The sequence below is a fragment of the Phocoena phocoena genome, chromosome 1 (assembly GCF_963924675.1).
Source record: "Phocoena phocoena chromosome 1, mPhoPho1.1, whole genome shotgun sequence".
In the NCBI taxonomy this organism is placed as follows: domain Eukaryota; kingdom Metazoa; phylum Chordata; class Mammalia; order Artiodactyla; family Phocoenidae; genus Phocoena; species Phocoena phocoena.
The window spans coordinates 157,971,029-157,997,710 of NC_089219.1; the positions used below are offsets into that span (position 1 = coordinate 157,971,029).

The window sequence follows — 26,682 nt, forward strand, 5'->3', positions numbered from 1 at the left end:
GTCTGGAATAAATATTTGTTATGCAAATGAGAAACAAAGAGTTAACAGCTGTACCCTACAAAAATAAATTAAAAATTAGTAAGAAAAGGCCAATAGCCCAACCAAATGTGGGCAAAGTATAGATTAGACAAGCCTAAGAAGAGCAAGCCTACACGGCTAGCAGACATAAAGAGATGCTTTATGTTGACGAGAGAAGCATGACACAAAGCAATATAGAGATCTCTCTTTGCACTCAAAGAGACAAGAAATAATTTATGAGTGGCAGCATTTACTCTTGTCAACAATTTCGGGAAAGAGTACTCTAACATATTGCTTCCTTCCACACAGGAATCTCACATCTAGAGGCCCATCCCAAAGAAACAAAGGCACCAAAATATGCGTGTGCGCTTATGATTATATATCTTAGGTATGCTATCATGATACACACACACACACACACAGACACACACAGGATAAAAAGTTTAAATCAGAGTAAAAAGGGACATAAGGACTGATTAAACATTTGATGATACAGTCATGAGAAAACAAGATTTAGCATTTATTTGAAGATACAGTGTCCTTTTAAAGCAATACATTTGCCTTGACTTTTTTTAAATTTGTGACTTAACAGACAAAACCACACATGCATCAACCCCTCTTGACTCAATTTGTTAATTTATTTAACCAGTCAGTATTATCTATAAGATTGACCTCTTATTTATTTACTATATTTACTGAAATTTTTGGTTACTATACTTACTGAAAAAAGTTTTCTTCGGTTTAGAACACATACTAAAATTTTCTTATTTACTTATTATATTTACTGAAATACACAAAGTTTTCCAAGGGTATAAATGTAAATATATTACTTACTTATATATTTGTCAGTGTCAACTGTTACTCTCAAATACCCCCAGGACGAGGAAAAATGTCTTTTGAGCAAATTTATTCAACACATTTGCTGGATGCCTGCTATGTGCCACGGGCTTTAACAAGTATTGGAGATAAATGATAAATAAGCAAATACAGCAAATGTGTCAGATGACAGGTAAAGGAGGTACAGGCCTACGGGAAATACAGCAAGGGCACTAATAACCCAGTCCAAGGCACTCAGGGAAAGTTCCCCCAAAAAGGGGAGGAAAGAAAGAATATTCAGGTGAAGATCTGTGGCAGAGACATAAGTAGGAGCACATCATGAAGGGTCTTGCAAGCCTGGACAAACAGTCTACACCTCACCTGGAAAACAGTGTGGGCCTCTGAAGGATTTTACACAAAGCCATCCCTGTCAGGGGCAGATGAAAAGAGATGAATAAGCTCATCATACCCACGAAGGGCCAGGAAATAGCAAGGAATTAATACCAGGAGCAGCATGCTTATTACAGGGATCTGGGCAGCTGGATTCCTACAGTACTAGAAAGTAGCTTTAAGGCTGCTCCAGTGTCCAGTCTGGCTGCAAAAGGTGGGTGGACAACGTAATCTTGGCAGTGCATTCAGCAGTATCTGGAAGACTGTGCATGGCACTGCAGGAGATGGTAGCCTGTGATGTGACTGGGGCAAGGGAGGAGTACCAGGAGGTGCCAAACACTCCAGCTCTTCCACAATCACTTATTCTGAGTGGGCAGAGAGCCCCACACAGAATGGAGGCAGAATTCCTTCACATATTCTCTCCCAGTGGTCCCAGCTTCTCCAAGAAGCAACCATGAGGATTTACTACATTGCTCCCCCAAAACCCCATGGCCTTAAGAAACAGCTCAGACTCTTTTGCCCTCTAATCCTACTTCTGAGAATTGATGCTGAGTGAATGAGCAAAAAGAAGAGAATGGTTTGGGGCTTCCCTGGTGGCGCAGTGGTTGAGAGTCCACCTGCCTATGCAGGGGACACGGGTTCGTGCCCCGGTCCGGGAAGAGCCCACATGCCACGGAGCGGCTGGGCCCGTGAGCCATGGCCGCTAAGCCTGCGCATCCGGAGCTCGTGCTCCACAACGGGAAAGGCCACAACAGTGAGAGGCCCACGTACCGCAAAAAAAAAAAAAAAAGAAATATTTACTGCAGTAGAATTTACTTCTGAAAAAGAGAAATAGCTTAAATGGCCAATAATAGAGAAATATCAATAGTTATATACATTTAATCTGGTGTATATGCTACATTGTATATTATGCAACCAATATAAAACAATGTTTACCAGGGTTTCTAATAACATGGAAAGATGCTTATGGTGTGACATTAAGTTCAAAATTAAGAGACAAATTTCTTTATATGAGCCTATGTATGTAATTATGCATAAAATATCAAACCATTAAAATTTTTTTGTTGATGATCACATGGATGATTTTGTCCTCTTTCATTTCTCTGTAGTTTCCAAATTTTCTATAGTAAGAAGCTATTGGTATTATAATGAGAAAAAAATCCAACCTATTCTTTTTAAAAAAAAGTTCCCAAAACATCAATAGACCATAGGAATTACAGAGCGAAAGTCTAGAGAGAAAACAATCAAGCGTATAGGTAAACAAAACTAAGACAACTTTAAAGAAAAGCTATTATTTAATGAAAATAATTGAGAAGAATGTCTTCGGGTTCATGATTTATTCATGTCTATATGATTGGATTCTGAAAGAATCAAAGAAGTTAAACTCTTGCTAATCATAGTGTTTTATGAGTTTATATTTGAATGATGATTTTCCTTAGAAATATATTAGAAAGCAAGGAAGAACATAATTAGAATTACTCAACAGATGGGGGAGCAAAAGCATACAGAAGCAGCAGGAATTCACTAAGAACTGCATTGAGGGAGGACCAGAAGCCACAAGAGCCAGGAGGGCTCTGCTGAGAGCGGAGAGAAAGCTGCACAAACCTGTTTGCTGACAGCTCCTTTCATCACTGCTCTACCACTCTGTATTCTTATCACTGGTTTTTCTGTCTCCCCCACTACTCATTGCTCATTTGATTTTGTGTCCCCAGCAAACAGCGCAGTACCTTGATAAATGTTTGTTCAGTAAAGGCACATTCAAAATTAGTCTATGGCCACATTTCAAACAGGAGAATGCTAATTTATAAGCATGTGTCAAGTGTTGATTTTGTGGAACAAAAATGATACTATTTTGAAAGAAGGGGACAGTCTTTTCATAAGGTGACACTATTTTCATGTTGATACTGCACCAGGAGTTATTCAGTCTGGAGATGAGAAGGCTGAAGAGAACCTACTGTTTATGTGGAACATTGATATAGAAGTTGTCACCCTTTTATATCATCACTGAGAGAACAACTGGAATAAACAGGATTAAACCGAAACAGGTAAAATTAAGTTGACTGAGCAGAAAGGGACCAACCTGGCTCTATCGTGAAATCTATAAAAATCACACACTGTTTATTAGACTGGGATGGTTTAGAGCAGTAATTCTCAACCCTGGCTGAACAATGGAATCCCTAAGTTATCTTTTAAAAGGTATCAGACCCTGAGCCCCTCTCCAAATATTCTAATTTAACTGATCTGAGGTGAGCTTGGACATCGGTATATTTCAAAGGCTCCCCAGGTGATTCTTACTGGTCGTTATGGCTGAAAATTGCCATACTGGGACAGAAGGGTAAGAATCTACTTGAAAATATGCACATTTTTCTTTCTCTTTTCTTCACCTAAACTTTGAAGAACCACCTGAATTATTATTCTGGGAAGAATTATCTTAACCTCCTTTAATAGAAGTTGAGAACTTGATGGACAGCTGAAAGTTATTCCTGCTGTAAAATGATAAAGTAAATTCCTGTATGGAATTTGAAAGTAAATGTCTTGCACTAGAAAAACAAAAATCAAATGAAAACAGCAACTATCTTTTATGAGCTCCATTATTTGCTGTTTCACAAACTATCTAATCAAATTTACAAAGCAATCAAATGAGACAGGCATTATTAAATCCATTTTATAGATGAGGGAATTGATGATCAGAGGGATTATGACATTTGCCCAGTGTGACCACAACTACTAAACTGCTGGTCATGTCAAATATGGTTGATGCCAAACCTGTGGTCTTTCCACTGTAGCAAATGCCTCCTAGACAGTTTGCCTTTTCCATAAAACCAAACTTTGAGAGGCAATGGAACAGCAGGGATGGGACAGAAAGGAAGAGTGGGCTTAGAAGGGCATTGAAGATGGAGAATCAATAAGATGGTGGAGACTGGGAATGAGAAGTACTGGAGTGTGTGGAGTCCTAGCTGACTCCACCAGACTGCAGGCTCCCTGAGGATGGCTAAGAGATATTACAGGTCAAAGTATGAAGTGATAGTAATAGAAAATGTTAACAATATCATTTATGAACAAATCATGAAGATAGCTATGAAACAAACATCACAAGGAAAGGGTTTATAGTTGGCTGAAACAAAATCTCTCTTCTGTTGCTTAATCTACATTGATAGTCAGTTAGGAAGAATATTGCTAGGAAGGAATGAGTGGGCTACAAGACAGGGCCTGGAGACCTGAGTCACACAGGGATGCAGCTACCTAATCAAGGGACGGCAGGATGCATCCCACCAAAGTGAGATCACTGAATTCTGCCTGGCCTTAGGGGACTTCAACTTAAACAAAAACAAGGAGCAAAACACCAACCAACTGACCAACTAACAAAAATCAGAAGTGCCTGTAGGTTGGATAAGATCATATTACTTCCTGCGTATCCAAGATTCAAGATGTCAGTTGTCCAGAGGGATATATGTGTATGCATGTATATATGTATACATAGATAGATGGGTGAGAGCAAGACACTGTGTGTGTGTGTGTGTGTAAAAATCTGTAATAAATAAAAGTTAGAATTCCATATATAATGATAATTTTCCTAATCCTTCTTATCTACCCAGAGTCTCACATGTGTAGAAATTATATTCCTCTTTTAATTTTACATGGTAACCATCTTGGATTCTAGTGTAAAGTACCCAGTAAGAACTCATTATTTGTTACTACAATTAAACTGACTTGAACTAAAGTTGCAGTGTGCACCTAAATAAGTAAATGTGAATGATAACATTCATGAGTTTAACAATAAACACTTACATAGGCACTAAATGGTCAAAGACTGTTCTATACCCTTTACATATATTAACTAATTTAATCTACACAACAACCTATGAGGGTAGATTCTGTTATCACCTTGATTTTGCTGATGAGAAAACTGAGGCACAGAGAGTTTAGCGTCTAGCTCAAAGTCACACAGCTAATAAGTAGATAAAAAGAAATATAAACTATACTCCTGACTCATTTCTATAGTCTGTCCTGTCTACCACTGACAGTCTGCCTACCACTTACTGTGTAGAGACAGGATCCTGGTTTATGCTTTCCAAAATAACCTCTTGGATCATTGAACTTTCAAACATGTTAGTTACTAAATTGAGCAAATACTGTTCAATTTTAAAAATCATAATTTTTCAAAATTAAACAATTGTGATGTATCATCAACTGGTAATCGTGGCTCACTGTAGACCAGTAACTAATTGATTTCATATAAATACATCTCTTTAAGATTCAGTTGTTGTAGCTCATTAATTATTTTATTTGGTTTCTTCCAATGAACTCATAGAGAATAGGACTTTTTTGCTCAATGAATTAGGTAGCTCTACTAAGAAGCCTTTGTCAAATCATATTTCCTGGCTTTTCCTAAAGAGTCTTGATTTCATAAATCTCCCTCATTTTATCCCATAAATTAGCAATCAAGTTGTCCTAGAAATTCAATGTTTCAGGGTCTAAACTCATCATTTGGACAGAAAGAAACAAAACCCTTAGCCCAACCATGTCTTTTGATTAAATATGAAAATATAATTTCCATGGAACTGTAGACCTCACTAGCCCTTAACATGAGTGTGATCCAGAGCAAGGTCACTGCCCAGTTTCTTTCAGCACAGAAGGAAACAACCACAAAAAGATTAACAACACCCAGGGCGAAGTAGGAAAAACAAGATGAGTTTTTCTGGGTGGGAATTAAAATAGTGACCCTTTGGCAGCACAGATTAAAAGTGCATTTTTAATGAATGTGTCTATTTCCAGGCAAATGAAAAAAAAAGGTAGGCATTCATCATCCTATTAATAATGACCATAGCTCACTCTTACAAAATGGCATCCGGAGAGGACAGAGACATCCAGAGAACACACAGATGTCATGTGCCATGTTTATTTGTGTCCCTTTTCTGCTGAGCTGGGGCCTGCCTGCCACTGGCTATACCATTCCTTGGTGTATTTTGCTTACATCTGCATTATGATAAGTAGATGGGCTGCTTTTCAGTTATAATTCCTACTTATTTATTTACCATTTATGGTTTCCGTTTAGGACTTTTCAGGCTCTGTTAGTTTAGAAGTCTGTTAGAATAGTCCTGTTTGACTATTGTGCCTCTCAAAATAAAAATATTTTCTTTTAAAAATATATTAATGGAAAATAAGCTATGAACCTGAGCCAATTTTCTGAAACATCTTTTAAAAATTTTAATTAGCTCACTTGAGTAATTACAGTGTGAATTTCATTTTCTTAACATTCTTTTCTCTGTGTGCAATAAGTCAATCAATGGCTATATCCCAATATTTATGAGGGCTTGGTAAAAATAAAAACATGCTCAAAGGTCCAAAGATTAGCCATCCGAAATCTGAAAGGTTGGGTAAAGTCTAATTTCCTATTTCCATTTGAAAGATAAAATCAGGTAAAATTTAAATCAAATAGGCTTTCAGGCAGTACCTTCCTTGGTAGAAATGGTAAAACTTGATGGCCTGGAGAGAACAGGATATGAATCTTTAGAGTGTACCTGAAGAGAAAAAGCTGGCAGCAAGGACCTGCTTTCTTTTTTCCATTCCTGATCTCTGTACAATTACCCCTGTGGTGTGGTGAGAGGGCAGCAAGGAGTGAGCCAGGCTCTTGAAAAATAATCTCTAAAAGTCCAAGACATGTGGTATTTAGACAAGTTCTTCTGGGCCACTGAATCCTAAGTCCTTTTGCAAACGCTGCTCTAGGGCTTGAGGGTCAGGTGAGGGGAGATGGGAAATGGAGCAAACCAGGCACCAAGCACTCTACTCCACACGCTTGTTCTTTCTTTAAAGACTACACTCCATGCCTGGTGTTTCAACTAGTGGCAGTCACTTGGCCACCAGTGGGCCAGAGGAAGAGGAGAAAGGTTACTGTCTTGTTGAAGTTGCAACCCTCCGAACTCCGCTGTCAACCTCCCCGCTCCCTCCTGCTCACCACTCCTTCCACGATATGGTTACTCAGGGCCAAGAGCAGACAGGAGTAGGGAGAGCTGTTCATTAGAGATGGGTCTCACATCCTGCTTGAATCCGTTTAATTTCCTAAGCAGGTAAAGCCCCTCTATCCTTCATGTCTGCAAATGCAGCTCTCTCCTTGTAAAGAGGCAAAGTGAAATTAGCTCAAAACTCTGAAGAAAACCAACTGGTATTAAACTGTAAAGGAGCCTGGTGCTGTTAGGGGAATGAGAGGCAGCAAAAAGCCATCGCTGGTGGGCGCAGAATGACTCTACTAGAAGATATCAGTTCACACTGGGGTCTCCTCCTAAAGGACTGCTGGGTGAGTTCAGTAATAGCCAGGTTACTGACAGCAAATTGAAAAATTCCATTTCCTGGCAGTAGGCCAGCTGTTAGAGAGTGACTTGAATTAAGCTAAGTGTTACCTTCTTTCTGCATGGGTAACATCCACCTTAATTCACTCTAAAGCCATGCAACTGACAAATACTTTTTCCCTGACCAAACTCTAGCCAGGATCCTCTGAGTCTACTTCTCTATCAGCCCCTCAACCTTGGCCTATAAAGACTGTAGACTCTCAACACAAATCATTTCATCCACCCTGCTCTGCCCTACCTCTGTCTCTCCTCCCCCATTAAAAGGCTTGAACAAACACTAACATGGTTTCTAACAGCTCAAGGCCACATCTCTAGGATGACCTTAGCCCCCATTAAAGTGCCTGCCTAAGAAAGCTCAAGACTGCCAAAGAATAGGCTGTTCTGCCAACACCTGAAGATAGGCCCCTGTCTCCCAGCCTATGTGGGAGGGTAGGAGCCTAACTTGGAAAAGCACCAGCTAGCAATCCCAGATGGGGTTCACACATGGACCAACCCTCTTTCCATTTTTTATAAATTTCAACTTCCCTGACCCTGTTCAGGCCCCTGTCACGCCCTTCCATCTCCCTCATTCTTCCTATATAAAGTGCCCGGGCATCTCTGTACAAATCTAAGTTGAGTTCCCTTCACCTGGACCTCTTCCCTACTGCAACAGTATTACTGATCAAAATCTGTCCTGACCACTTTAACTAGCATCCAGCTTTGTTTATCTTTCCATTCAACAAATATTTACTACTCAACAAATATTTACTGAACACCCAGTATGCATCAAGCACCATGCTAGGCACTGTTAGGCAAAACAGACCTAGAGCCTCATGCATCCATTTCACCACTGCCCTGTGAGCAGTACTGAATACTGACCATGATGTGACTTCAGGAACCGTGACAAAGAAAGGCTGTGCCATTCTCTGATGACCCATCTTCTCCCAGAGTCTGAACACCAGGAGGGTTTGCTGGGCTCATAGAGCAAGAGGTCAGAATGGTTTGGTTCAGCTCTTTTCAAAGGTGTGTGAGTATACAAACCACCTGGGAATTTCGCTGCCAACAATTCCTCCCATTCCTGTACATGTATGTTCGTCCTAGAGTCTCTTGTCCCTCCAGTGATTGTGGCCTGGCCATGTGACTTTGTCAGACTAACAGAATGTAGCAAAGTAAAGTTCTGGGAGCCCAGGAATTAAGAGGTCTTGTAGTTTTCATTTTCACTCTCCTGGGATCCAGCTGCCTTATAAAAAGCTTGGGTTAGATTACTGAATGATGAGTGTCCACATGCAGAGAATGAGATGTGTCCAGCCCTCAGGCAGTCCAGCTTCAGCTACCCTCCCACAACTGCATAAGTAATCCCAGCCAGCATTACTGAAGCAAAAGAACTGTCAATCAAATCACAGAATCACAGGAAATAATAATGAATACGTTTTGGAGTTGTTTGTTATACCACAATAAAAAATTAAATAGAAACTACTGTTGCGAAAACTTAAAGCATGTGGCATTGTCTCTGGGACTGGGTGGTGGTAGGGGCTGGAATCTCATTCTGTCACTCAAGGCTGGAAGAACAGTGAAGAAATTGCTTTTGAGGACTTGAGAAAGTAATGGCAGAAAGTTTGGCAACGCTACTGCCTGCTGTAAAGTAGGAGATAGAAAATATGACTAGTGGATTTGGAGAGCTGGCTAAGGAGATTGTTCAGGCAGATTATCATTCAAAGTTTTGGTGGTATATGATAAGAAGAAACTATTTCATTTTCATGCAGAATTTTGAGAGAAATGTAGAAAATCTAGGACAGTCTCTCAATTGAGCAAAAACATTCTCAAAATGAGAAATGACCTCAGGGTAAGGATCAAATCAAAGCTGTGGCTGTACGATTCCATGTTGAGACCTCTGAAGGATTAAAAGCGGTGGTGGTGGTGGGCTGCCTCTCAAAAGGGCTCCTGGAAAATTCAAGGGTGAGGTTCCGAAGCATCTTGAGTCACAGTCCAAAGTAGAAAAAGACCACCTGTGAGTTTTTTGTGGTGTGGCCTTTTGCTAATAGAGTGGATTATAACTAGATACATAGAAAGTCTACAGAAGTTTTTAAGGGGTTGTTCCATTTTGGACTAAAAAAGGACAGAGGTGGTTTAAAATGAAAAGAGGTCTCTGGGGCCTCATATTTCTACTGGTAGAAAGCCAACCAAGAAAATATGTCTGAAGCAAGCACAGGCTATTTCTTATGAAAAAGAAAGAAAAACACAGAGGGTGGAGCAAAGAGTTTCTGAGAACGGCAGATTAGGAAAGCACCCCCAGGAAGCAGAACTAGATCCCAGTCTAGAGACATTCCCTGTTCTCCAAGTTCGGAAAACTGGTGATGTGTGCCAGGTTGGCTTTTAAAACTGCTGTGGGTTCAATGACTAATTTGTGCTCTCTACTTCCCCCTTTTGAACAGAAGTACCTATCGTAGTTATCTCATCTCTATTTTGCCATTGTATGTTGGGGGGCACGTATCTTGTCTTTGTAGTTCACAGGTTTCCAAATCAAGAGGAGCCCTCATGAGGAGTCCTATTCAGATCCTGTCCTGATGCAGATGAAGAGATCCTAGACTTTGAGCCTTGGCTGTGACGGGATACAAGTTTTGGGGGATGAGGAGGGCATTTTGTATGTGGGAGAGACAGATGGATTGCTGTGGCCAGAGTGCACTGTGGTATATAATTTCCAAAGATGCCTGCCAACAATTCTCCACATTCCCATATGGATGCTACACCTCTCATCTTGGATTTGTGACTTGTTTTGACCAATAGAATAGGGTGGAAGCAATTGGGATTCTAGAGCTCAGGTCTTAAGAGGTCTCACAGGGCTTCCCTGGTGGCGTAGTGGTTGAGAGTCCGCTTGCCGATGCAGGGGACACGGGTTCATGCCCCGGTCTGGGAAGATCCCACATGCCGCAGAGCGGCTGGGCCCGTGAGCCATGGCCGCTAAGCCTGTGCGTCCGGAGCCTGTGCTCCGCAACGGGAGAGGCCACAGCAGTGACAGGCTCACGTACCGCAAAAAAGAAAAAAAAAAAAGAGGTCTCACAGTTTCTGCTTTTGGCCTTTTAGGATATAACCACAGGTAAATAATTCAAGCTGCTTTACTGAATGATGATAGACACATACAGAGAGAGAGAAGTCCAGCCAGCTGCTAGACATTCCAGACATCTGAGGTAAGATGCTCATATGTGAGGAGTCATCTTGCACCCTCCAGCCCCAGGTAGGCTACCTCAGCCAACACTATTTAGATCAGAGACAAGTTCTCTGACAAACGCTGCCCAGAATCATGAATAAATAAATAATTGTTATTTTTATAAACCACTAAGTTTTGGGATGCTAAATGTTGCAATAAGTACCTGAAGCACCTGCTTCAGCAGAGGTAGAACTGTGCAGAACATAATTAGTAAAATTATCCAATTCTTCTTTAGTATAGCCTTTATGGGATTTTTGTTTATTTGTACCTATTTTCGAATATCTTTTGACTTTAAAATAGTATAATTGAAGCAAATCAAAGCACCAATGAGGTAATGATTATAGGCTTAATGCCAATACATTTTGTATACAAACAGACAAAATTAATTTTATCCTTGACCCCCCCATAGGACATTTAAGTATAGGGCAATGGTCATATACTTGCTAGCTCAGTGCTATCATGGTTGTACCAACATAAAGAAAAACATGCTAAAGATTACCAGGATCGGGGTGGTGGGGGTGGTGGTGTGATGAATTGGGCGATTGGGATTGACATGTATACACTGATGTGTATAAAATTGATGACTAATAAGAACCTGCTGTATAAAAAAATAAATAAATAAAATTAAAAAATTAAAAAAAAAAAGATTACCAGGATCATTTTCTTATCTCCAGGACATTTCATTCAGAAATCATTCAGATCATTTAGTCAGTTTTCTAAAGGCTGTTCTTATAACTAGTAAATTTCTTTTTCCTCTTCACTCAAATATGACAGAGTCAAGAATATACAGCTATACTGGGAAGTGTGACTCCACTATTAAAAAAAGTTGGCTCTGAGCCACAAAGACAAATTAGGACACCAATTAACCAATTAAATGTCTCAGCAAGCAGTTACAGAATTGAAACTGTAAACATGCAGGTTGTGCAAAGCAGAATTCTGGGGTGTGCCATCAATGGACACCACAAGACACCTCTAAAGTTGCCCGATACAGCAGTGCTGCATAGAGAGCCTCTTGTTTGCAAAGATGAGATGTGATTTTGCTCTTGAAAGCACTGCATTCTAGTAGAAGCTGAGCAACCTACGATTAACAATGGCACATACATATAAATGTAATAATGGACATGAACTATGGGTATAGATAGACTGAAAAAATGAGCTTGAACTTGAGGAGTGGAAGCAAGAATACTGAGTATAAAATGCACATAAGTAAAATTGTCACACACATTAGAGGATGCAGCTTACCTGACATGCTGATGGATGACTGTGGTTGAGATCCCAATGGGAAGATACTATGTCAACAGACTTTTTGGCCATGCTGAGTAAATTCATCCAGCCTTGGAAAAGTGATAAGTGAAATGGTGCATTTTCTGAATAGGTAAGGCCTTCAGGAATATTTTCCACCAGGGCAATTCTTAGAAAAGATTTTGAAAAACAAACAAACAAAATCTAGTCAAATTTGAAGCCACAGATCTTTACACATGCATACAGAGACATCTGAAAAATACTCTTTACTCTTTCTGAATATATATGTTCCTCATAATTTACATTTTTCAACAAAGGCATTTAACATTTCCCCTATGCTAATCTACTGTGTTCTGAGAGTTTATGTTCAATTTCTCCTCAGTTAGCACTCATATTTCAGAAAATCATAGTATATGTCCCTAATGTCCAGTGCCAAACTAGCCTTGAGAAAAAGTCCAGAGCTTCCTACACAAGCATCTTCCTCTAGTAATATCTCCAGTTTCTAGTACAATGTTGGACATATATTAGAACTAGTTTAGAAACTAAAATATTATGTTTTATTACTACTAGAAAATAAAAATAGTAAATGCTATTACTATTGCTTAAAACCTCTGTTAGTTCTTCCCAGCCTAAGGCATAAAATGATACTAAGAAGGAAATTAAAAAACCGGCCTGTTGGGCTTCCCTGGTGGCGTAGTGGTTGAGTCCACCTGCCGATGCAGGGGACACGGGTTTGTGCCCCGGTCTGGGAAGATCCCACGGACCACGGAGCGGCTGGGCCCGTGAGCCATGGCCCTGAGCCTGTGCTCCGCAACGTGAAGAGGCCACAACAGTGAGAGGCTCGTGTACCACAAAAATATAGTAATAATAAATAAATAAATAAATAAATAAATAAAAACTGGCCTGTTGCAGGGCTTTATTAAAGTTGGAGATGTGGAATATATAAAATAATAGCAATAACCAAGCCCTAAATAAACTACAATCAGCAATATCCTAATAAATGTGTCTTTTCTTTTCATACTTCCTTATTTGTTGACAACATATACACTGTGGCTTGCGTTGGTGCTGCAGCTAAGGCGGTGTGGGTTTCACTTCCGAGTTAGCCAGGTGACACGTAACATTTTAGTTTTTTAAATTTATTTTTTAAATCTTATTTATTTATTTTTAAATTATTTTTTAAAATCTGAATACCATGGGGCATCCTTGAAAGGTCACTGGCATGGAAGTTCAATATCTTAGTTCCCTGACGAGGGAACGAACCTGGGCCCTCAGCAGTGAAAGCTCAGAGTCCTAACCACTAGACTACCAGGGAATTCCCTGACTTCTTTTTATAAACTTATTTATTTTTGGATGTGTTGGGTGTTTGTTGCTGCATGTGGGCTTTCTCTAGTTGTGACAAGAGGGGGCTACTCTTTGTTGTGGTGCGCAGGCTCCTCATTGCGGTGGCTTCTCTTGTTGCAGAGCACGGACTCTAGGCATGCGGGCTTCAGTAGTTGTGGCACATGGGCTCAGTAATTGTGGCTCATGGGCTCCAGAGCACAGGCTCAATAGTTGTGGCGCACGGGCTTAGTTGTTCCGTGGCATGTGGGATCTTCTGGAACAGGGCTCGAACCCATGTCCCCTGAATTGGCAGGTGGATTTTTAACCACTGTGCCACCAGGGAAGTCCCGATAACATTTCAATAAAGGAATAAACAGGTTTTTTTTTCCAGTTTAAGAAATGTAAATTCTCCTGCAACTCTTGACAGGAAACTCCTAACTCTTATGAAGATAGTGTTAGGGTAAGGGTGTAAGCCCTTCTAGAACAGATCTTTTTATTCAAAGCTATGCATCCCTAGTGCTGGATACATAATTAGGGCTCAAGAAATACCTATAGAATGAATCTCAGCTTCTAATACAGAATCCAGAACTTCTCACTAAAACTGCTAACTGTTTATTTTAATGAGACTTGTTCCATTTAGCCAATTTTAGAAACAAAAGCAATACTCTCAGTAATATGTTTGTGTATTTGATGAATATCATAGCCAAAATGGGGTTGGGTATATGTCTTAGAGACATTCACAATTTTAGGGTCCAATCATCCAACCACTACCCACAAATGAATTAAATCTTGTTGAGACCTTATGAGCACAGGACAAGTAAGTCATTTACTGTACCTAACACAGAAATGACTATGACAAAACTCCCTAGTCCTCTGGAATCTATAATCTAGTGAAAGAGCCAGTCTCATACATAATGATTTAAATAGGAGGTAGGCTCTAATAAATGGCAAAACAAGAATAAGAATTAATTAGATGGATAAGCCACCATCTAAAGTACCACTGGAACATGAGCAGTGAGGAAAAAATAATTAGGTTGGGAGCATCTGGAACTGGAGAAAGTGGGACTTGAAATGAGTCTTCAAAGATATAATTTTTATGGGTCAGCTGGAAGAGAAAGATATTCTAGGTGTATTTGGATACTTGAGAGTTGGTTGGCCAAGGGAAGTGTGAGGTAAGAGAGTTATGGCAGGGGCTTGCCATGGTGGAGAAGACTGGCAGTGTCTTTAGGGACCACACTGTAGAGGTTGTGAACCAGGAAGAGAAGTCTGGACTTAATTTTGATGCTTTTGAGAGCAACCAAGTACATTTTAGGGGTCTAACTCTGACAGCACACATGTATACTACTGGAAGGGAGATGACAATCAGTAGAGGGTAGAGGGTCCATTAAAACTGACGAGGAACACGGGAAAGGGGTGAGCATTGAGAGAGATTATCAAGGGGGAAAAAAAGAAGAGAAAACGAGCCCAAAGCCTAATGTGGGGGGAATGCCTACATTTTTCTGGTTGGTAGAGTGTGAAATGGATGAGAAGATTCAAAAGGGACCAAAAGAGAAGCAGGAAGACAAGAGAGGTCCAGGAGAATGCAGTGTTTGGGAAACCAAGGAGAGAGAGGGTCAAAAAGGTGGAGAGAGGGGATTTTTTTTATCTACTTCAAAACCTTTGAAGGCAACAGACAGAAGTTGAAGTTGGATATTTTAATTCTATCCACACTTAAAGTCCAATTATCTATGTAGATAGAAGGCAGACATAGCATGAAGAAATGATCCCAAATAATCAGCAGTTTTAGCCTCCCCTATGACTAAGGAATATGTTTAAAAATCAAACAAAAAAAGAATCCGAGCAAACAAAACAAAAATAGAACATCATTTAACAAACAGAACTAACTAGTTTCAATTTTACTTCAATATAAAAGCCATGCTGAGAAAGACAAAGAAGAATCAAGAAGCCCAGATAAACCAAACATACAAAATAAAGGATATAGAGTAATTGTACAGTTGTAGGTGGCTCTGCACCACCCCTTTCTTCATACCACCTACATGGTTTCTGATAGGCATACAATAAGGATTCCCGATTTCTTTTAGAAATCTTTAGACCAGATATTCCTAACCTTGGATCCATGAATAGAATTTAGGGGGACTTATGAGCTTGATCTTTATTTTTCCTCATTTCTAACTGAAATTTAACATTCCTTTCAGTTATGGACATAAGCAAAAAAATGACAGGAATATTAAAAGAACCTGTGATTCTGTCACCATTTAGAAAATTTACTAACATCGATCCATCCATTCCTGAGGGTCAATCCCAGCTGGGACAACATTTTATCTGCCAGTCTGACCCTGATATTAGGTGGAAACTCTGAAAGTTACAATTAGGCCCACAAACCCCGATGCCCCAACTCCTAGAGGTGGCCTTTGGGGTATTTGATCATTGAGATCCAGCTGAGAAGGAAGAGAAAATCCGATGTGAAAACACTCAGGCCAGGGCTCAAGTTAAACTGATGGCCATAGCTGTCAGCCATGCCTTGCAACCTCAGGACAAACCAAGGGGGCCAAGGAAGTTTAACCAACCACCTGGAGGTAAAACAAGCAAGGGGAAATGCTTCAAATGCAAGTCAACTGGCCAGTGGGCCCCAAAATAACAAAAAGAACCCCTTGGTCCATGCCCAGTCTGCAAACAAACAGGTCATTGGAAGTGGGACTGTCCCCAGTCCCGAAGGGGAAGGGGGGGGCTCCTGCTCCTAAGATGGCCATGGATGACTGAGGTGGCCTGGGCATTCTGGGAGCTTCCCCTTCGTGAGATGTCTATCTCCTTCGAGGAGCCCTGGGTGGTCCTTGACGTGGCAGGTAAGAAAACCAGTTTTTTAATTGATATGGAAGCCACTTACTCTGTCCTGATCTCTCACGCTGTGCCTCTTTTCTCCAAAAGCTGTACTGTGACTGGTGTCAAAGGAAAGCCTCACACCCATTTCTTCATTGGGCCTCTCACTTGTCAATTTGAACAGCATTTGATCTCACACGCCTTTTTAGCTGTGCCTTGAGTGTCCTAACCCACTACTGGGAAGAGACTTTCTGGGCTCCTTCAGCGTCATATTACGATTAGGAGGACCCGAGCAGCCCCTTTTCTTGATTCTGACTAAGGCAAATCAGCTGGAAGAACAAGGGCCTATTCCCAGTCATGTTCTACATGCAGTTAACCTTCCTTAATTTCCTTGGGACAAAGGAATCCCTGGGAGGCTATAAATGCCCAACCTGTAAAAACTAGCCTTAAGCCAGAAGTCACTTATCCTAACAAGAGAAAGTACCCTATAAAGTTGGAAGCAAGAAAGGTTTGCAACTGCCCATAGATAATTTCTTAAAACATGGCCTGTCAGTATCCATGCAATGCCACTATTCTGCCAGTTGTTAAGCCAAATGGGGAATACTGTGGCAAGACCTTAGAGCAGTAAATGATGCAGTTGTCCCTATACATCCACTTGTGACCAATCCTTATAATGTATTAGTCCAGATTCCTGAAGTTGCCAAATGGTTTACTGTGCTTGACACGAGGATGCCTTCTTTTGCATCCGAGTTCATCCCTCATCTCAGTATCTGTTTGCCTTCGAGTGGACGAACCCCAACTCGGGCCAAATGCAACAATATACCTGGACAGTATTGCCTCAGGGGTTTCAGGACAGCCCATACTTGTTCTTCCAGGCCCTAGGAAAGGAACTAAGGGAAATATACCTAAAATAAGGGGCCATTCTACAGTATGTAGATGACATATTAATATGTAGCCCCACCATGGAGACCTCAGAACAGAATAACATTAAAGTCCTTAATTTCCTTGGGACCTAGGGCTATAGGATCTCCCAGAAAAAAGCGTAAATCTCAAAGCAACAAGTTAAATATCTGGGATATATTATAAATCCTTGAAGAAGACAGTTATCTCCAGATAGAAAAGAGGCTACATTAGGCCTAAGCCGTGGGCACCAAAAGGAAACTTCTCAAATTACCCAAGGGAACAACAGGGCAGATCGAGAGGCAAAGAAAAGAGCCCTGATGCCCATACCAGGTAGAAACCAACATTGAGAAAATTTGACAACAAGCCACTTGGCTTCAGCAGACAATTAACCACCGATCCTCACTATCACATATGGGCAGGAGAACTGAAAACTGGTTCTCTAGTTTGTTCTCTTGAATCCCACAAGGTATAAAAGACTTTCTGGCAGGAGGTTGTCATTTTCTTATAACCCTTTTCTTTTCAGTCATACTGATCTATGCCATATTTTGTCTAGTACTCCATTGTCTTCCCTACTGTTGTAAACCTGTGACTAAGACTTTTTGGTCCAAGGAGACCTGGGACCAACAGGTCCAGACCTTCCATTCTAAGAATAGAGAAATTTATTAAACTTTAACCCTGACATTAACAAAATATACATCCAAGCAGAATGGCTTCTTGGCAGGGGCAACATTGCCCCCCCTGTCTGGTCAACAGTTAAGGAAACCCTCCCAAAGTTAACCTGGTTCTTTCCCTTTCTCGGCACTTTAATGGCTATTGTTCTTCTCCTTTTTAGCCCTTGTTTGTTTAAGCTTTTGATTAAGTTTGTGTCTTTTATGCTGCAACAGTTTAAAGTAAGGCTTAAGATGATTCAAGGAATTCCACCCTTTCCAGCAGAGAGTGGCCCAGGTCCCTACAGGTCCTTGGGACAGTCAGCGAGGGACTTCTACACCTCTGGGGTCAGCTAGGGTCTGCGGCCCCTGTCCAGCAGGAAGAAGTTTCAGAAGAAAAGACTTCTGGCCCTTGAACCCTTAAGAATAAGGGTGCAGAGTCTCTTAGGGAGGAATGAGACAGGCTGGGACTTGGGACCGTTTGCTGCAGTGCTACAATGCTTGTATCTGGACACACCTCTCCTTGAGCAACAAAATACAAATAAACTATATGGGACTAAAAATAACTGTGTTCATGCGCAGTTGGGGCAAATTCTGGACAAAAGATACAATGAGACCAAAAAACCCAGCTGCCACTTCTGAAGAGCCTGGAGCAGAGCAAAAACAGGGTGTTGGGAGCAAAAGCAGGGTACTGAGCATGCCCCCTGCACTCAACACCACCAGAGGGGTGGGCAAAACACCTAAGCCACCCCTCTGGCCCGACGCCTGGACACACCCCTAGCCTCACCCCATATAAGGAACAGGCTCGTCCCCCACTCAGAGAGCAAGTGAGTGAGCAAGGGAAGCTGTTGCCTGTTCTTGCTTCTCGCTGCTGCAGCAGGGACCCAATAAAGCCTTGCCTGAAAAACAAAGCATTTTCATACCATGGTATGATAACTATTGCTGATATCGCCAAGTATTTATCACTACTTTGAAATTATGGTAGTCATCAGATCTTGTTACTTCATGAATAAGTAGAGCAGAATATACATAACTACATGACAAATTTGTTTTTTTATATTTTTGATAACTCTATTTCAACATTACTAGTTTTCTTTGCAATCCTATGTATTTCAATTTATGCATTTAAAACATTATTCAAGGAAGGAGTCCATTGGCTTCATCAGACTGCTAATAGGGCCTGTGGCATAAAAAAGTTAAGAAGTTACTCATCAGATGGATAATATATCTATTCCTTTTTTTTCTACTTCACACGCATTCTTATAAGATTTTTTTCCATTACTGAAGCCTTAGAAGTAGGTAAGATTATCAAGAGAGATTTTCAAGAGAAGAGAACTGGGTTGAAGCTTAATATGGAAAATATCTAATCACTTCTGGTTGGTAGAGAAAGTGGAGCAGGTAAAGAAGACAGTACTGGAAAGATTGGAAGAGTGAAATTCCCTGGAAGCCAAAGAAGACCAATTTTATCATTATTTGGTTTTTTACTAAACAGAAAAGTAAATTAGGAATTTATACTAAAAATAGAGACACCACCAAAGGTCTGGAGACCACACCTATGTTTGGTAACGAATTCTGGGGAAAACCTGCTCACCTCCTCACTTTCCTCCTTTCTTATTTTACCTGGAGATCTTGATTGCTCCTTTTGTAACACAATGCTTGTTTCCTATGCCCTGCTAAAAAAGGCCTTTAGAAATCAGTCTTGAAATGACTTATTCCTGTGACCTCTCATTTTATTTCCTTTAACAAGCAACAGCTAGCTACACTGCAGAGGCCTGATCTAATTAGCATACATGCAGAGCTCATTTCCATGGATAGCAGCCCTTGTTATACTCTTTTTTCTCAAGCAAGGAAAAAAGTAGGCAGAACTAATTAAAATTCACCTTTGGGCAAATTTCTGGAATGCCTGCATGCCTTTTTTCAGTTTTGATTTTTCTTTTGGATCCAAGATCCAATCAATGTTTACTTGTTGCACTTAGCTGTCTTATCTAGGAGAGTTTCCCAGCCTATTCCTGTTTTATTTGCTTACCAAGATGTCAACAATTCAGAAGAGCCCAGGTCAGTTGCTTTGCTAAATACTCCTGGATTTGATTTGCTTGGTTGTTGCTTCATAATTAGATTTAGGATAAGTAGTTTTGGTAGGAACAGTACATAGGTAATGTGTCCTTCAAAGTGCATCATGTGAGGTGTCACATGATGGTGGGTTGTCCCACTACTGGTGATGTTAAGTTTGGTCACTTGGTTAAGGGGGTATGTCAGATTTTTCAATTGAGCAGGACCTTCCTTCCCTCTATAATTAACAAATGATTTGTGCAGACGTATTTTCAGATGGCATGAATACTCCCTAACATTTCACTCACTGATTTGGCTTCTACCTATTTATGATTCTTAACTGAATCTATTTTTATTATACTTATAATTTTCTATCATTTCTTTTATATGTGTTCACTGGTAACATTTTGTAAGGAAAATCTTTTTCTTCTCCCATTATAACTTTTTATATTTTTTAAGATATTATTTTATCAGTATGGATTCTTTTTTCTTTTATTTCAAAATGTTATCATCTACTTTGTGATGCCCAAATTGTTGCATACATTGCCAGTGGAGGCCCCTAAAAGTTGTCTCCTGTGTCCTTTTGATATGTCTTTCAGTTTTTGAATACTTTCTTATTTTTTGTCACCAGATGTTTCAACTACATTAACTTCTAAACCAACTTTCAAAGACAACTGCAGAGAACATGATGGCAAGTTTGAGTTGACAACAGCAGATCCCTGTTTGTATAAATCTAGGAAGTTCAGACTAAAGCCTCATTAATTCCTGGTCTATAATTGTATTAAGTGAAGAACAACTATGCTTTTCTTTATGGAGAGAGGCAGGATAGCAGTAGAAATATTATTATTGTAGCTAGGATCCTTTCTTTGTATATTAAAGTTTAGAAGTACTTTCACAGGTAATATACACATCATCATCACCAAGAAACACAGTGAAATAGGCATGATCTCAATTTTGGAGGCAAAGAGAGCAAGGCTCCCAGTGGTTAGGTGTCACCCAGATGGACAGAGTGCTACAGAGCAGGGATTTAAATTCAGGTTTGTCTGAGCTCATGTGCATTTCACAACACTACGTTAGGTCCTGGTCTTATCTGAGAAGGTTCTCCACATACTTTGGGTCTATGGAGGGAACAGGTAGAGTGATGCTGAAGAGCAGAAGCTGCTGCACTAGAGGGAAGGTCAGCTTGGATTGAGATCTGAACTTTGGAGAAGAGGGGAAGGTGCTCCTCACTCTACCTCCACTCTGTCCATGTCAGCAAGGACATCTACAGTGACAGAAAGACACACTTGTCCTTGCCTCAATACTTCCTGATACTTCCTGATACTGGCCTAGAAAGGAAGAAACCATCAGAGGAGAAAGGAGCCCAGAGAGGATGAAGACAAAAGAAGTAAGAAAAAGGTACAACTCAATGCATCTACCTTTTTGATATTTTACCAACATAAAACGTGAACAAAGAAGTAGGAGTTCATGGATGAAAAGACCATGACACTGTCCTCAAAGAGCTAAAACACACTAAGCCAGATGATTGAAAACAAATGGCTAAAATGCAAAAGGTCTAATTTAAAAACATCTGCATTCAAGGTGGTTATTACCCTCTGACATCTGGCAAAATAGTAATTACACTATTACATTAATACTTTAACTGAACAATATTTATTGAGTGCTTATTTTGTGTCAGGCACTATGTTAAGAAGATTCACTGACTACGTTAATTAATGTTTACATGAATTTGTAGAAGCAGGTACTATAACTATTCCCATTTTAGGGATGAGGAAACTGAGACGTAAAGGAGTTTAAGTAATGTGTCCAAGTGCTAGTGACTGATGGAGCCCAGATTGAAGCCTGGGTAGTATGACTGTGGACTATATCCTCTTCACCACTATGCTCCACTCTCACTTCCAATTTTCAAAGCAAAAAACACAGGCAGAGGTACAAAATGCAATTTTCTTCCCATATTCTCAATGTATCTTTGATAAATCAGGGGCATAAATACCCTGGGAGATATCCATGACAGTAAATGCTAGAGTCCCTTTCTGTTAGGATTTATTCTCTTACCGTCAGTTTTTCATTTGTGTGTTTTTGTTTTTTTCCGTTTGCTTGTTTGTTATTTTACAAAACAAAATCAACTTCAACCATAATTTAAAAAAAATTTTATTTTATATGGGAGTATAGTTGACTTACAATATTATGTTAATTTCAGGGGTACAGCAAAATAACTCACTTACACATATACATATATCTATTCTTTTTCAAATTCTTTTCCATTTAGGATATTACAGAATATTGAGCAGAGTTCCCTGTGCTATACAGAAGGCCCTTGTTGGTTACCTACTTTAAATACAGTACTGTAAATATGTTAATTCCAACCTCCTAATGTACCCCTCCCCTCCAACTTTTCCCTTTGGTAACCATAAGTTTGTTTTCTAAGCCTGTGAGTCTGTTTCTGTTCTGTAAATAGGTTCATTTATATCATTTTGTTAGATTCCACATATAAACAAAATATGATATTTATCTTTCTCTGTCCGACTTACTTCTCTTGGTATGATAATCTATTGGTCCATCCATGCTGCTGCAAATGGCATTGTTTCATTCTTTTCTATGTCTGAGTAATATTCCATTGTATATATGTACCACATCTTCTTTATCTATTCCTCTGTTGATGGACATTTAGGTTGCTTCCATGTCCTGGCCACTGTAAATAGTGATGCAATGAACACTGGGGTGAATGCATATTTTTGAATTATGATGTTCTGTGGATATATGCCCAGGAGTGGGATGGCTAGATCATATGGTAGCTATATTTTTAGTTTTTTAAGGAACTTCCATACTGTTCTCCATAGTGGCTGTACCAATTTACATTCCCACGAACAGTGTAGGAGGGTTCCATTTTCTCTACACCCTCTCCAGCAATTATGGTTTGTAGATTTTTTTTTTTTTGGCGGTACGCGGGCCTCTCACTGTTATGGCCTCTCCCATTACAGAGCACAGGCTCAGGACACGCAGGCTCAGCGGCTATGGCTCACAGGCCCAGCTGCTCCAAGGCATGTGGGATCCTCCCGGACCGGGGCACAAACCTGTGTCCCCTGCATTGGCAGGCGGACTCTCAACCACTGTGCCACCAGGGAAGCACATAGATTTTTTGATGATGGCCATTCTGACCAGTGTGAGGTGATACCTCAGTGTAGATTTGATATGAATTTCTCTAGTAATTAGTGATGTTGAGCATCTCTTCGTGTGCTTTCTGGCCAGCTGTATGTCTTCTTTGGAGAAATATCTATTTAGATCTTCTGCACATTTTTTGATTGGGTTGTTTGGGTTTTGTTTGTTATTGAGCTGCATGAGCTCTTTGTATGTTTTGGAGGTTTATCCCTTGTTGGTTGCTTTGTTTGCAAATATTTTCTCCTATTCTGAGGGTTGCCTTTTAATTCTTTTACTGGTTTCCATTGCTATGCAAAAGATTTTAAGCTTACTTAGGTCCCATTTGTTTATTTTTGTTTTTATCTTCATTACTATAGGAGGTGGGTTAAAAAAGATGTTGCTTTGATTTATGTCAAAGAGTGTTCTGCCTATGTTTTCCTCTAAGAGTTTTATAGTATCTGGCCTTATATTTAGATCTTTAATCCATTTTGAGTTTATTTTTGTGTATGGTGTTAGAGAATGTTCTAATTTCATTCTTTTACATGTACCTGTTCAGTCTTCCCATCACCACTTATTGAAGAGACTGTCTTTTCTCCATTGCATATTCTTGCCTACTTTGTCATTGATTAGGTGACCACAGATGTGTGGGTTTATCTCTGAACTTTTTATCCTGTTTCACTGATTTATATTTCTGTTTCTGTGCCAGTACCACACTGTTTTGATTGTTGTAGTTCTGTAGTATAGTTCAAAGTCAGGGAGTATGATTCCTCCACCTCCATTTTACTTTCTCAAGATTGCTTTGGCTATTTGGGGTCTTTTGTGTCTCCATACAAATTTTTAAAAATTGGGGCTTCCCTGGTGGTACGGCAGTTAAGAATTCGCCTGCCAATGCAGGGGACACAGATTCGAGCCATGGTCCAGGAAGATGCCACATGCCATGGAGCAAATAAGCCCGTGTGCCACAACTACTGAGCCTGTTCTCCAGAGCCCATGAGCAGGAACTACTGAGCCCCCATGCCACAACTACTTAAGACCGTCTGCCTAGAGCCCACGCTCCACGATGAGAGAAGCCACCGCAATGAGAAGCCCGCGCAGCACAATGAAGAGTAGTCCCCACTCACTGTAACTAGAGAAAGCCCATGCGCAACAACGAAAACCCAATGCAGCTAAAAATAAAATTAATTAATAATATTTTATTTTGTTCTAGTTCTGTGAACAATGCCACTGGTAATTGGAGAGGGATTGCACTGAATCTGTACATTGCCTTGGATAGTATAGACATTTTCAAAATATTGATTCTTCCAATCTAAGAACATGGTATAGGTTTCCATTTGCTTGTGTCATCTTCGATTTCTTTCATCAGCATCTGATAGTTTTCAGAGGTACAGGACTTTTTCCTGCTTAGGTAGATTTTTTTTTACCTCCTGACACTTGACACTTTTTATCTCCACTGACCACTCCCCTTTCCCTGAAGTTGAATTTTTAAAAAAATTTTGAATTTTATTTATTTTTTTATACAGCAGGTTCTTATTAGTCATGAATTTTATACACATCAGTGTATACATGTCAATCCCAATCACCCAATTCATCACACCACCATCGCCAACCCCCTGCAGCTTTCTCCCCTTGGTGTCCATACTTTTGTTCTCTACATCTGTGTCTCAACTTCTGCCCTGGAAACGGGTTCATCTATTCCATTTTTCTAGGTTCCACATACACGATATTTGTTTTTCTTTTCTGACTTACTTCACTCTGTATAACAGACAGTCTCTAGATACGTCCACGTCTTAACAAGTGACCCAATTTTGTTCCTTTTTATGGCTGAGTAATATTCCATTGTATATATGTACCACTTCTTTTTTTTTTAACATCTTTATTGGGGTATAATTGCTTTACAATGGTGTGTTAGTTTCTGCTTTATAACAAACTGAATCAGTTATACATATTCATATGTTCCCATATCTCTTCCCTCTTGCATCTCCCTCTCTCCCAACCTCCCTAACCCACCCCTCTAGGTGGTCACAAAGCACTGAGCTGATCTCGCTGTGCTATATGGCTGCTTCCCACTAGCTATCTATTTTTTTTTAACCTCTTTATTGGGGTACAATTGCTTTACAATGGTGTGTTAGTTTCTGATTTATAACAAACTGAATCAGTTATACATATATATATGTTCCTATATCTCTGTCCCTCTTGCGTCTCCCTCCCTCCCACCCTCCCTATCCCACCCCTCCAGGCAGTCACAAAACACCGAGCCGATATCCCTGTGCCATGTGGCTGCTTCCCACTAGCTATCTACCTTAAGTTTGCTAGTGTGTATATGTCCATGACTCTCTCTTGCCCTGTCACAGTTCACCCTTCCCCCTCCCCATATCCTCAAGTCTGTTTTCCAGTAGGTCATGTCTTCATTCCTGTCTTACCCCTAGGTTCTTCATGACATTTTTTTTCTCCTTAAATTCCATATATATGTGTTAGCATACGGTATTTGTCTTTTTCTTTCTGACTTACTTCACTCTGTATGACAGACTCTAGGTCTATCCACCTCATTAAAAATAGCTCAATTTCGTTTCTTTTTATGGCTGAGTAATATTCCATTGTATATATGTGCCACATCTTCTTTATCCATTCATCCGATGATGGGCACTTAGGTTGTTTCCATCTCCGGGCTATTGTAAATAGAGCTGCAGTGAACATTTTGGTACATGACTCTTTTTGAATTTTGGTTTTCTCAGGGTATATGCCCAGTAGTGGGATTGCTGTGTCATATGGTAGTTCTATTTGTAGTTTTTTAAGGAACCTCCATTGTTCTCCATAGTGGCTGAACCAATTCACATTCCCACCAGCAGTGCAAGAGTGTTCCCTTTTCTCTACACCCTCTTTAGCATTTGTTGTTTGTAGATTTTCTGATGATGCCCATTCTAACTGGTGTGAGGTGATACCTCATTATAGTTTTGATTTGCATTTTTCTAATAGTGATGTTGAGCAGCTTTTCATGCGCTTCTTGGACATCAGTATGTCTTCTTTGGAGGAATATCTATTTAGGTCTTCTGCCCATTTTTGGATTGGGTTATTTGTTTCTTTAATATTGAGCTGCTGAGCTGTTTATATATTTTGAAGATTAATCCCTTGTCCCTTGATTTGTTTGCAAATATTTTCTCCCATTCTGAGGGTTGTCTTTTTGTCTTGTTTATGATTTCCTTTGCTGTGCAAAAGCTTTGAAGTTTCATTAGATCCCATTTGTCTATTTTTGTTTTTATTTCTGTTACTCTAGGAGGTGGATCAAAAAAGATCTTACTGTGATTTTTGTCAAAGAGTGTTCTTCCTATGTTTTCATCTAAGAGTTTTATAGTGTCAGGTCTTACATTTAGGTCTCGAATCCATTTTGAGTTTATTTTTGTGTATGATGTTAGGTAGTGTTCTAATTTCATTCTTTTACCTGTAGCTGTCCAGTTTTACCAGCACCACTTATTGAACAGACTGTCTTTTCTCCATTGTATATCCTTGCCTCCTTTGTCATAGATTAGTTGACCATAGGTGCGTGGGTTTATCTCTGGGCTTTGTATCTTGTTCCATTGATCTATATTTCTGGTTTTGTGCTAGTACCATATTGTCTTGATTACTATAGGTTTGTAGTATAGTCTGCACTCAGGGAGTTCTCATTCTTCCAGCTCCATTATTTTCCCTCAAGACTGCTTTGGCTGTTTGGGGTCTTTTGTGTCTCCATACAAATTTTAAGATATTTTGTTCTAGTTCTGTAAAAAATGCCATTGGTAATTTGATAGCGATTGCATTGAATCTGTAGATTGCTTTG

The 26,682-nt window shown here is 39.9% G+C and overlaps 1 protein-coding gene across 1 annotated transcript in view; it reads right to left on the reverse strand.

The window, feature by feature from the left end:
* Positions 1-26,682, reverse strand: part of PLD5 (phospholipase D family member 5) — a 492,035-nt gene that overhangs the window by 193,777 nt on the left and 271,576 nt on the right. Inside the window, exon 3 of the mRNA XM_065885834.1 lies at positions 11,998-12,166. Coding sequence (XP_065741906.1) covers positions 11,998-12,166 — 169 coding nt within the window. The remainder of the gene's footprint in view (positions 1-11,997; positions 12,167-26,682) is intronic.